This window comes from Anomaloglossus baeobatrachus, chromosome 6 (assembly GCF_048569485.1).
Source record: "Anomaloglossus baeobatrachus isolate aAnoBae1 chromosome 6, aAnoBae1.hap1, whole genome shotgun sequence".
Classification (NCBI taxonomy): domain Eukaryota; kingdom Metazoa; phylum Chordata; class Amphibia; order Anura; family Aromobatidae; genus Anomaloglossus; species Anomaloglossus baeobatrachus.
The window spans coordinates 217,024,752-217,037,815 of NC_134358.1; the positions used below are offsets into that span (position 1 = coordinate 217,024,752).

The 13,064-nt window shown below is 45.1% G+C and overlaps 1 protein-coding gene across 1 annotated transcript in view; it reads left to right on the forward strand.

Annotated features, from left to right (window-relative positions):
- KIAA0319 (KIAA0319 ortholog) overlaps positions 1-13,064 on the forward strand; it is a 75,428-nt gene that overhangs the window by 45,787 nt on the left and 16,577 nt on the right. Inside the window, exons 14-15 of the mRNA XM_075314685.1 lie at positions 8,653-8,804; positions 11,811-11,949. Coding sequence (XP_075170800.1) covers positions 8,653-8,804; positions 11,811-11,949 — 291 coding nt within the window. The remainder of the gene's footprint in view (positions 1-8,652; positions 8,805-11,810; positions 11,950-13,064) is intronic.

The window sequence follows — 13,064 nt, forward strand, 5'->3', positions numbered from 1 at the left end:
GCGGTTGGTAAGCCACACCGGTCACCCGGTGCTGGTTCCCCTAGGGTGCCGTGATATATATATATATATATATATATATATATATTATATATATTCGGAACGGCTGTATAACCCTTTCCCATATACCCTCAGTGGTCGCTCTCCTAAGGGACACTTATTGCTTACAGCATGTCGTCCACAAGGAGCAAAGCCCCTAAGGCACAGGTTTTTTTCGCAGCCTGTACCTCTTGTGGGGCTATGTTGCCTGCGGGATCCACCTACCCTCACTGTGATCAATGCTCGACTCCTGCCACGCTTGCTCAGCCGGAGCCTAGGGCACTTGTGGGCCCCTCGGCTCATGTAGATCCCCCTGCTCCTCCTGAGCAGGCTGCAGGGACAGAGTCACCGTCATTGGACTCTTTCGCGGAGAAACTCTCTCAGTCACTTTCTCAATCCATTGCACAGTCTATGGACAAATGGTCATCTAAGCTCCTTGAGGCATTGCAGTCCAGACTGGGCTCTTCACAGGCCCCGGCCCCTGTTAGTTTGTCTCCTCCAGGGCCTTCTCGGTCCACGCCGCAGCGCGCTCCCAGGATAGCCCCTAGGTCCCAGGCGGAGGACTCCTGCCCGGATCGCAGTCCCAGACCGGCTAAGCGGCCTCGCTGGGACTCTTCCCCGGCCTCCTCACGCTGCTCTGGATCTCAGCTTGAGGACTCTCAGGATGACGAGGCGGACGTGGGAACTCAGGGCTCTGACCCTGACTTCGCCCTCAACCTTGATACCCCTGAGGGGGACGCCTTAGTAAATGATCTTATTTCGTCCATCAACCAGGTGTTGGATCTCTCTCCCCGGCCTCCACCTGTAGAGGAGTCGGCTTCTCAGCAGAAAAAACACCAATTTCGATTCCCCAAACGTACACGCAATACGTTCTTTGATCACTCTAACTTCAGGGACGCTGTCCAGAAGCCCAGAGCGGTCCCGGACAAGCGTTTTGCTAAAAGGCACTCTGACACGCGTTATCCCTTTCCACCTGAAGTCGTTAAGGGCTGGGCACACTCACCCAAGGTGGATCCGCCAGTCTCTAGATTGGCTGCTAGGTCCGTTGTGTCTGTTGCCGATGGCTCATCCCTGAAGGATGCCACTGACAGACAGATAGAGCTCTTGGTGAAGTCTATTTATGAAGCCACGGGCGCGTCTTTTGCCCCGGCCTTTGCGGCTGTGTGGGCTCTCCAAGCAATCTCGGCATGTGTGACTGAGATTAATGCTGTCACGCGGAATTCTGCTCCGCATGTGTCTTCCTTGACCTCTCAGGCATCAGCATTTTCGTCCTACGCCATGAACGCCGTCCTGGACTCTGCTAGCCGTACGGCTGTGGCATCTGCTAACTCCGTGGCAGTCCGCAGGGCCATTTGGCTGCGCGAATGGAAAGCAGACTCTGCTTCCAAAAGGTTCTTAACTGGTTTGCCTTTTTCTGGCGAACGTTTGTTTGGCGAACGGTTGGATGAGATTATTAAGGAATCCTCGGGAAAGGACTCCTCCTTACCCCAGTCCAAACCTAAGAGACCTCAGCAGAGAAAAATCCAATCGAGGTTTCGGTCCTTTCGTCCCTCCGCCAAGCCCCAATCCTCTTCGTCCAACCGGCCGGAGAAAGGCCAGAGGAACTCCTATGCGTGGCGGTCCAAGTCACGCCCCCAAAAGGCCGCAGGAGGCACCACCTCCAAGACGGCCTCCTCATGACTCTCGGCCTCATCTAGCCACATCCTCGGTCGGTGGCAGGCTCTCCCGCTTTGGCGACGCCGGGTGGCCACACGTTCAAGACCGATGGGTGAGAGACATTCTGTCTCATGGTTACAGGATAGAGTTCAGCTCTCGACCTACGGCTCGTTTTTTCAGAACCTCCCCACCCCCCGCACAGGCCGACGCACTTTTTCAGGCGGTGGACGCTCTAAAGATGGAAGGAGTTGTGATTCCCGTTCCCCTTGAGGAACGTGGTCGCGGATTTTACTCCAACTTGTTCGTGGTGCCAAAAAAGGACGAGTCATTCCGTCCCGTTCTGGACCTCAAGCTGCTCAACAGACATGTGAGAACCAGACGGTTTCAGATGGAATCTCTCCGCTCGGTCATCGCCTCGATGTCACAAGGAGACTTCCTAGCATCGATCGACATCAAGGATGCTTATCTCCATGTGCCGATCGCACCCGAACATCAACGTTTCCTGCGTTTCGCCATCGGGGACGAACACCTCCAGTTCGTCGCATTGCCCTTCGGCCTGGCGACAGCCCCACGGGTCTTCACCAAAGTCATTGCATCCGTCGTGGCGGTCCTGCACTCTCAGGCCACTCGGTGATCCCATACTTGGACGATCTCCTAGTCAGGGCCCCTTCTCGGGTGGCGTGTCAACGAAGTCTTACCGTCACTCTGGCGACTCTCCAGCAGTTCGGGTGGATCATCAATTTCCCGAAATCCAAGTTGACGCCGACCCAATCACTGACTTACCTCGGGATGGAGTTTCATACCCTTCCAGCGTTAGTCAAGCTACCGCGGGACAAACAGCTTTCTCTGCAGGCGGGGGTGCAGTCACTTCTTCGGAGTCAGTCACACCCCTTAAGGCGCCTCATGCACTTCCTGGGGAAGATGGTTGCAGCTATGGAGGCAGTGCCGTTCGCGCAATTCCATCTACGGCCACTCCAATGGGACATTCTTCGCAAATGGGACAAGAGTTCGGCTTCCCTCAACAAGAACATCTCTTTCACTTGCAACCAAAACATCACTTCAGTGGTGCCTCCTACCCACATCTCTGTCTCGGGGAAAATCCTTCCTCCCCCCAACCTGGGCCGTGGTCACCACGGACGCGAGCCTGTCAGGTTGGGGAGCGGTTTTTCTCCACCACAGGGCTCAAGGAACCTGGACTCCAATAGAATCGTCCCTTCAGATCAATATTCTGGAGATAAGGGCAGTATATCTAGCCCTATTGGCTTTCCATTGGTGGCTGGAGGGCAGGCAGATCAGAATCCAGTCGGACAACGCCACTGCCGTCGCCTACATCAACCACCAAGGCGGCACTCGCAGTCGTCAAGCCTTCCAGGAGGTCGGGCGGATTCTGCAGTGGGTGGAAGTCACAGGCTCCACCATCTCCGCAGTTCACATCCCGGGCGTGGAAAACTGGGAAGCAGATTTTCTCAGTCGTCAGGGCATGGACGCGGGGGAATGGTCTCTTCACCCAGACGTGTTTCGAGAGATCTGTCGCCGCTGGGGAACGCCGGACGTCGATCTCATGGCGTCACGACACAACAACAAGGTCCCGGCCTTCATGGCACGGTCTCAGGATCACAGAGCTCTGGCAGCGGACGCTCTGGTCCAGGATTGGTCGCAGTTTCGACTGCCATATGTGTTTCCCCCTCTGGCGATGCTGCCCAGAGTAATACGCAAGATCCGGTCCGACTGCCGTCGCGCCATTCTCGTCACTCCAGACTGGCCGAGGCGGTCGTAGTATCCGGATCTGTGGCATCTCACGGTGGGTCAACCGTGGGCGCTTCCAGACCGCCCAGACTTGCTGTCACAAGGGTCGTTTTTCCATCTGAATTCTGTGGCCCTCAACCTGACTGTGTGGCCATTGAGTCCTGGCTCCTAGCGTCTTCAGGGTTATCTCAGGATGTCATTGCCACCATGAAACAAGCCAGGAAGCCTACGTCCGCCAAAATCTATTACAGGTCTTGGCAAATCTTCTTATCCTGGTGCTCTGATAACGGTTTTCCTCCATGGCCGTTTGCTTTACCCACATTTCTTTCATTCCTACAATCTGGAATGGACAAGGGTTTGTCCCTCGGCTCTCTCAAGGGCCAAGTGTCGGCGCTCTCCGTGTTTTTTCAAAAGCGTCTAGCCAGGCTTCCGCAGGTCCGCACGTTCCTGCAGGGGGTTTGCCACATGGTCCCACCTTACAAACGTCCGTTGGAACCTTGGGATCTTAACAGGGTTCTGACGGCTCTTCAAAAGCCGCCTTTTGAGCCGCTGCGGGATGTCTCTCTCTCCCGTCTTTCTCAGAAGGTGGCCTTCCTGGTGGCGGTCACATCACTTCGGAGAGTGTCTGAGCTTGCAGCGCTGTCATGCAAAGCCCCCTTCCTGGTTTTTCACCAGGATAAGGTGGTTCTGCGTCCTGTCCCGGAATTTCTCCCTAAGGTGGTATCCCCTTTTCATCTAAATCAGGATATCTCCTTGCCTTCCTTTTGCCCTAATCCAATTCACCAGTGTGAAAAGGATTTGCACTCTTTGGATCTAGTGAGAGCACTCCGGTTCTACGTGTCTCGCACGGCGCCCCTGCGCCGTTCAGACGCGCTCTTTGTCCTTGTCGCTGGCCAGCGTAAGGGCTCTCGGGCCTCCAAGTCAACCTTGGCTCGGTGGATCAAAGAACCGATTCTCGAGGCCTACCGTTCTTCTGGGCTTCCACTTCCTTCAGGGTTGAAAGCCTATTCTACCAGAGCCGTAGGTGCGTCCTGGGCTTTGCGGCACCGGGCGACGGCTCAGCAGGTGTGTCAGACAGCTACGTGGTCTAGTCTGCACACTTTCACGAAGCACTATCAAGTGCATGCCTATGCTTCGGCAGACGCCAGTCTAGGTAGGCGAGTCCTCCAGGCGGCGGTTGCCCACCTGTAAGAGGGGGCCATTTTCGGCTCCTTTTATTGAGGTATTCTTTTACCCACCCAGGGACTGCTCTTGGACGTCCCAATTGTCTGGGTCTCCCAATGGAGCGACAAAGAAAAAGGGAATTTTGTTTACTTACCGTAAATTCCTTTTCTTCTAGCTCCTATTGGGAGACCCAGCACCCACCCCTGTGCCCTTCGGGCTGGTTGTTCTTTTGTGTACACATGTTGTTGATGTTGATTTGTTCTTATGGTTCATGGTCTTCAGTTCTCCGAACATCCTTCGGATTGAATTTACCCTAGACCAATTTATAAGTTTTCTCCTTCCTGCTTTTGCACCAAAACTGAGGAGCCCGTGATCCACGGGAGGGTGTATAGGCAGAGGGGAGGGGTTACACTTTTTTAAAAGTGTATTACTTTGTGTGGCCTCCGGAGGCAGAAGCTATACACCCAATTGTCTGGGTCTCCCAATAGGAGCTAGAAGAAAAGGAATTTACGGTAAGTAAACAAAATTCCCTTTGTTTCCACCACCATGCTTCACGGTTGGGATGGTGTTCTTGAGCATGTACTCATCCTTCTTCCTCCAAATATGGCAAGTGGAGTTGATACCAAAAAGTTCTATTTTGGTCTCATCTGACCACATGACCTTCTCTCATGCTTCCTCTGGATCATCCTGATGGTCATTGGTGAACTTCAAAGGGGTCTGGATATGTGCTTGCATGAGCATGGGGACCTTGCATGCCCTGCAGGATTTTAATCCATGATGGCTTAGTGTATTACTAACAGTAATCTTTGAGACTGTGGTCCCAGCTCAATTCAGGTCATTGACCAGGTCTTGCCATGTAGTTCTTAGTTGATTCTTGACCTTTCTTAGAATCATCCTAACCCCACAAGGGAATATAGTGCATGGAGCCGCAGACTGAATAAGATTGTCAGTCATCTTGTTTTTTTTCCATTTTCTAATAATTGTGCCAACAGTTGTTGCCTTCTCACCTGGCTGCTTGCTTATTGTCCTGTAGACCATCCGAGCCTTGTGCGGGTCTACAATTTTGGCTCAGGTGTTCTTAAACAGCTCTTTAGTCTTGGCCATGGTGGAGAGGTTGGAGTGTAATTGATTGAGTGTGTGAGTACAGGTGTCTTTTATAGAGGTAAAGCGTTTAATCAGGTGCAGTTAATACAGGTAATGAGTGCAGAGTAGCAGGGCTTCTTAAAGAAAAATAACAAGTCTGTGAGACAGAATTCTTGCTGGTTGGTAGGTGATAAAATACTTATTTTATGCAAAAAAAGCAAATTAATTATTTAAAAATCATACAATATTATTTTTTGGATTTGTTGGTTGATTCTGTCACAGTTGTAGTGTACCTATGATAAAAAGTATAGACCTCTCCATTATTTGCAGATGGGAAACCTTACAAAATCAGCAGTATATCAAATACTTATTTTCCACACTGTGTGTGTATATACATTATATATCTATCTATATATATTAGATTAGATTATAGCATGGTCAGAAAGCTACTTTCTATCTCCTTTTGACCATAGCCAGTACATTGGGTTTTATTAGTTCTCTGTATATTGTACATGCTTATTGATTTCCATACCATCTGTCAAGACATTTTTGCTTTTTTCTCTTGCCAAATTCATCACGTAGATATGAATTTAATGAATTATTTAGACACTCAGCCAAGCACATAGCTTTTTAACTAATTAGCCCAGAAATAATTCATGCTGTTGTGTTAAAGCTGTATAGTGAAAGGTGTTGAGTTACACGACATTTAGGTGCTGCTAAATTGGATCTCATTCTTCAGTACACACATACAGTATATATGATAAATCTTATGGCAAATTACATGTATATCCACATTGTCCCTTAAACACGAAAAAAATGTGTATATTTGAGCCTTTACAACATAAAAAAAATTAATAGTATATATATATATATATATATATATATATATATATACATACTATACTGTGTATATATATATATATATATAATGTGTATGTATATATATATATATATATATATATATAACTATATATATCCTGGAGATCAAAATTAGAGAACAAAAACACAATTTCCTACATGTTAAGATCATTGTGATTATATCCTAACATGCGTATACTAGCAGTATTTTAAGCTTATTTCATAAATTGAATTTTTTCAAAAGCACATAATAATAATGTAAATCAGATAAATGAAAAAGATACCTGCAGGTTATTGGTGTTAATCTGGCACCTGGTGCTAATTTCCTTAATTATCCAACAAATCCTATTTAACTGGCAGCCTAACCTTCGAGTTTGCACTAACTTTGCAAAAATGGTGTGGCGTTCCAAAGTGACTGAAACCCTCCGGCAGCAGGTTGTCCAGGTGAAGGCCAAAGGGGTAACCCTATCAGACATAGAAAGAGAAGTTGGTTTTCCAAGTCTGTGATTTTAAGAGTATTGCATCTTTACAACATCACAAACTCTTTCAAGTCCCCCAAGAAGGCTGGTTGCCCTCGAAAGACAGAAGCAAGAGAGGACAGTATAATGCAGAGATTCTTCCTGTGTAATCGTTTCAACACTGCAGCTGGAATTGCTTACTAGTTCAGCACTGAACAGGGTAAGGATCTGTCTTGTCATACACTGTCATGACATTTAAGAGCATTTGGATTGAAAGTCCACTGTGTAGTGACCAAACCTCTCATTAGCAGAAAGAATAAAAGGCTAGACTCACCTTTGGTGAGGAGCATGTTGTGTGGACAGAGAAGTGGTCCACAGTTCACAGTTCATTATAGTAATGAAAGCAAGTTTAATTCATTTGGGTCTAATGGGAAACCTTATGTTCATTGACAAACTGGGGAAAGACTGAACCCAAAGTGTGTTAAGAAGTCAGTGAAAGATGGTGGAGGAAGTGTTATGGTTTGGGAATGTTTTCTGGAGCAGAAGTTGCACCTATCATACAGCTACATGGCAGAGTAAATGCAAGTGTTTTTCAGAACATTCTTCAACAACACATGGTTCATTACTTGCGTTCATCACTCAATCAGCCAACAATTTTCATGCAGGACAATGCCTCATGTCTCACAGCAAAATGGGTAAAGCAGTTCCTTGAAACAGAAAACATTGAAACAATCAAATGGCCAGTCCAGAGTCCTACTCTAATCCCAATAGAAAACCTCTGGAAAATCTTTGGTGACAAAGTTATAGCGAAGAAACCCACAACAGTCAAAGAACTGTGGAAGAGACTGGAAGAAGAGTGGACCAAAATCACACCAGAGCAGTGTGAGAGACTAGTGAAGTCCTGTGGCCGCAGATGTGCTGAAGTCATTCAAAGCAAAGGCCTGTACACTTCCTACTGATTGGTGACTGTTGTTACCTTCAGAAAATTTTGTTCTAATCTTTCTTTGTGCTACAGTCATTGTTGTTCTTTAATTATGATCATCACGTTTTGGGCAAAATAAAGGTTTTATGTTGATAAACTTTGGCTCTTTTGGAGAACACTGTTCTAGAGTGGCATGGTGCACCTCTTACAAAAGAAAACCTCAAATGTTCATCAATGTAGATTACATTATTTCTGAAAAAAGCAAGTGATCGTACATTTGTCTCTAATTTTGATCTCCAGTGTATATTTGCAGCCATTGTATTACAATTCCATGCAAAATCTGATAAAAGTACGGATAGGAATTTGTGGCTCCATAATACTCGGACTCAAAAGGTTTTAAAATATTGTGTTATGCATCATAATATACTATATCCTGGAAATAATAAAGTAGAAGATCATGTTACACTGTACAGAGGCACCATATTACTGAATACAAAGTGCCTACATGACCAAAAGCTGCATTCACATGGCTACATGACGTGAAGGAAATGTAGTAACACATATTAGGGTTTTCCACCAGATATTTGTACCAGTTGTCATATAATTACAATATAGCATACAGTACTATTAAAACATGCCGCACAATGTGCTCACCTAGACACGCTGAGCAAACTATTATATATGTGTGTTTCTTTTACTATATTTCTAACAAAAATATTTGTATTTTAGGAAGGAACAACCCCCCGAAAGCTAATGCTGGTGGGACACATGTTCTTGTGCTTCCTAATAGTTCTATTTCACTGGATGGATCAAAATCTGTTGATGACCAGGGTATAGCGTCATACAAGTGGACAAGAGATGGCCAGAGCCCAGCAGCCGGGGTACCTACAGACACTGTTCTTCTGTTCCACATTGTTCTACTGGTATAATTGTCCTATGCCCATAAGGGTGGATTCAAGGCAAATTTGCTACAGAAATTTTTTCAACTTCCCCATTCACATGAATGAGTGCAGAAATGCATGAACATAATGCAGAATCAACTCCATTCACAGTGGTAGTGAATTCAGCAACAGATCTTTCCATATGTGAAAATATCCTTACAATCTGCTAACATTGGCATTTAATTGGATAGATCTGTTGCTCTGCGACATATTGATAGTCTTATGAAGCCCTATCTGTGGTTGGACTTCAAAGTAGATTGGACATTTGACCATATACTAATGCATTGCACTGTTTTGTACAAGTAATAAAACTATTGTAGTTTCAACTGACCTCAGGGGACTAAAACATGATGGGAAAAATTACATAAACTCAAAAACAAACCCTAGGTTCTCATCTCGCATCTTTTGCCATTCATAAAAATGTAATGAATAGGCATATTTGTTGCGTCTGTAAAAGTCCAGTCTTTCAAACTATTACATTTTGGAAAACATAATAAAAAGTGGTATATAGCAGACAGCTCTATCAACAGAAAAGTAAAAAAACGTTATTGGTCACCAAAAATGGCGACTTAAACCAGAATTACAATGTGTTTATAAGCAGTAATTATAATGAAATCTATATACGTTCGTTATTCCCATAATACATATCTTCTTTACCAGGTCAGTTTTACCACAATGAAAGTAAAAAAACAAACAAACCAAGCAATGATGGCGGAATTCATTGTTTTCAATATTTCAAGGCGCAGTTACCCCAACAGGAAGACAGTTGTTGCCTTTTTTTACCTTTGCATCACAGTTAAGTATCTGGACAGAAGGCAGGACCCACTGTGTTACGATTAGATAAACTAAGAGGCAAAGTCCTAATTCCATGGGTGGACATCTTATATGTTCAACCACAAATGTCAGACGCTTCTGTGATCGTTGCAATTTCTCACCATATAGCGTCTCCTTTTCTGACTCAGGACATAGGATAAAGGGCCCCATTGCATTTCTTTCTGTCTGGGTTCCCCAACCTGTGACTCAGGACTCAGGAGCCATATGTGTCTTGAAGGCCCATGATGTGTGGCTCGTGAGCCCATGATGTGTGACTCATGGATGTCAGCCAGCTAGATGCATTAGCACCAAGTCTTGCAAACAGCTATGAAGAGCAGGTCTCCAGATGGTGACATTTGTGAGTATCCCCACATAGAAGAGAAGATCGGGGTGGAGGTAGGCACCTCTGGAACTTGGCATACTGCCTCGGTGTGGTGATTTCTGTTTAAAAGATTTGGCTGTCATTATACTGGTAATGGGGGCTCTTGGAGTCACTACTGTGAGGGGCGAGAATTGAATTTGGCTCTCAAGATCAGAAAGACTGGGGATCACTGCTCTATGGTATCATTTATAGTTGATTAAGTATTTCCTTCTTCTGAAGAGTAATCTCTACAGCGATCCAAATTCATGAACTCTTATAGGGCAGGCAGTAGCTTCACTGTTAGGCTGGGGCCAAACGGGGATTACTGCGATCCCCTCGCATGACACTCGGCTCACGCTGGCAGTACAGCAGAGCCCTGTGACTGAGGTCCGTTCATGCGAGCGAACCTCTGCTATAGGGGGCGGGCCGGCTCTGAGGAGGGGCGGGCTGGCGCTGTGGTCGGGCAGACTGGCACAGAGGAGGGGAGGGAGGGATTTATCTCCCTCTCACCTCCGTAGCCGGCTATTGCGATTCTCGCACTGCACTCACGGTACACCGATGTACTGCAAGATTTTTCTCTTGCCCCATTGACTTGAATGGGTGCGAGAGAAACAATGATCGCATTACAGTCGCAGCATGCTGTGATTGTTTTCTCGGTCCGATTAGGGCTGAGAAAATAATCGCTCATGTGCGCTGACACACAGGCTAATATTGGTCCGAGTGGAATGCGTTTTTTTATCACACTCCACTCGCACCGTTTTCTTGCCGTGTGTCTTAGGCCTTAAGAATGGGAAATGTTTCTTGTTTAAAAAGCTAAAAGTTGTGCTTCTTCTTTACAGGCATATTGCACTGGTACATTTAAATTAATCTCTATAAACCAGTATATACCTGTATAGAAGAATTACAATAAAAGTTCAGATTTTTTTCCCTACAAAACTATTACTAAAATAATGAAAAACAATTGCAATAGTCACATTTTTTCATACACTTTTTACAAAATAAATACTAACCAGTAACTAACAAGCAAATTAGTATCCCTGTAATTATAACAATCCTTACACCACAGCTAACAGATTACTGTATTTATGGTGTTCAGTAAATGGCATAAAAAATGGTATGGTTAAAAAAAAAACCCAAAACTTAAACCTGTACTGATACAATGCAGAGACGGCTGTCAGTCAGTGCCGAAGTGTGGTTACAGCTGCGGCTCACTGTATATGGTGACTGAAACTCCTCCGACCATGCCTCTATGACTGAAAGCCAGAGGCTGCAGGAAGGAATAATCCTCATTTCTTCCCAGTAGCCGATCTTTAGGTGTGGTAGCTGGGCAGTTTTAGAACGCTATTAACCTGCAGATTAAGATCATGTCTCCAGGTTAATAATGTTTTTTTACATAATAGATTCTCTTTAAATATTCAGAGTCACTTAGACATAGACTGCGGGAGTAATCAGCTGCAATCTACTGTTCCTGTAAGATACCAACCAAGTGCGCCACTACTATATGCAGAATCTAGTAAAGTCTACGCTGGCCTAAAACTCAGGTTATAATTGAAGCCTCCATGTGCAATTTGTGTATATGACATTATTTTTTTGGGCCATTTATATAGGACGTACATTTATTTTTTCAGTCAACCTTACAAACCATACAGCTCCAGATCCTTTATGTTCTATGGGTATTTAAAATGTTATATCTGGTGTTAATAGTGTTCTTATCTTCCCCTCTTCAGTTTGCTCCTATACCTATTAACCACATACATATTTTCATTTTTCAGGATGTGATGGACTCATCTGAGAATAAACCAGTTCTCCAACTCACCAATCTGGTAGAGGGAATCTATATCTTTCATTTGAAGGTCACAGATGGCAAAGGAGATACAGATATTGACACAGCAACAGTGGAAGTGCGTCCTGGTATGAAAGTTTAAAAGACAAGTAGATGGGAGAAATAGAATATGAAATACAGTGCCTTGCGAAAGTATTCAGTTCCCTTGAATTTTTCAACCTTTTCCCACATTTCAGGCTTCAAACATAAAAGATAAAAATTTTAATGTTATGATGAAGAACCAGCAACAAGTGGGACACAATTGAGAAGTTGAACGAAATGTATTGCTTATTTTCAACTTTTTTTAAAAATAAATAACTGAAAATTGGGGCGTGTAATATTATTCGTCCCCTTTAAGTTAATACTTTGTAGCGACACCTTTTGCTGCGATTACAGCTGCAAGTCGCTTGGGGTATGTGTCTATCAGTTTTGCACATAGAGACTGAAATTTTTGCCCATTCTTCCTTTGCAAATAGCTCGAGCCGAGTGAGGTTGGATGGAGAGTGTTTGTGAACAGCAGTTTTCAGCTCTTTCCACAGATTCTCGATTGGATTCAGGTCTGGACTTTGACTTGACAATTCTAACACTTGGATATGTTTATTTGTGAACCATTCCATTGTAGATTTTGCTTTATGTTTGGGATCATTGTCTTGTTGGAAGACAAATCTGCGTCCCAGTCTCAGGTCTTTTACAGACTCCAACAGGTTTTCTTCAAGAATGGTCCTGTATTTGGCTCCATCCATCTTCCCATCTATTTTAACCATCTTCCCTGTCCTTGCTGAAGAAAAGCAGGCCCAAACCATGATGCTGACACTACCATGTTTGACAGTGGGCATGGTGTGTTCAGGGTGATGAGCTGTGTTGCTTTTACACCAAACATATCGTTTGACCTTGTGCCCAAATAGTTCGATTTTAGTTTCATCTGACCAGAGCACCTTCTTCCACATGTTTGGTGTGTCTCCCAGGTGGCTTGTGGCAAACTTTAAACAACACTTTTTATGGATATCTTTGAGAAATGGCTTTCTCCTTGCCTTTCTTCCATAAAGGCCAGATTTGTCCAGTGTACGACTAATTGTTGTCCAATGCACAGACTCTGTCACCTTAGCTATAGATCTCTGCAGTTCATCCAGAGTGATTATGGCCTCTTGGCTGGATCTCTGATCAGTTTTCTCCTTGTTTGAGTTGAAAGTTTGGATAGACGGCA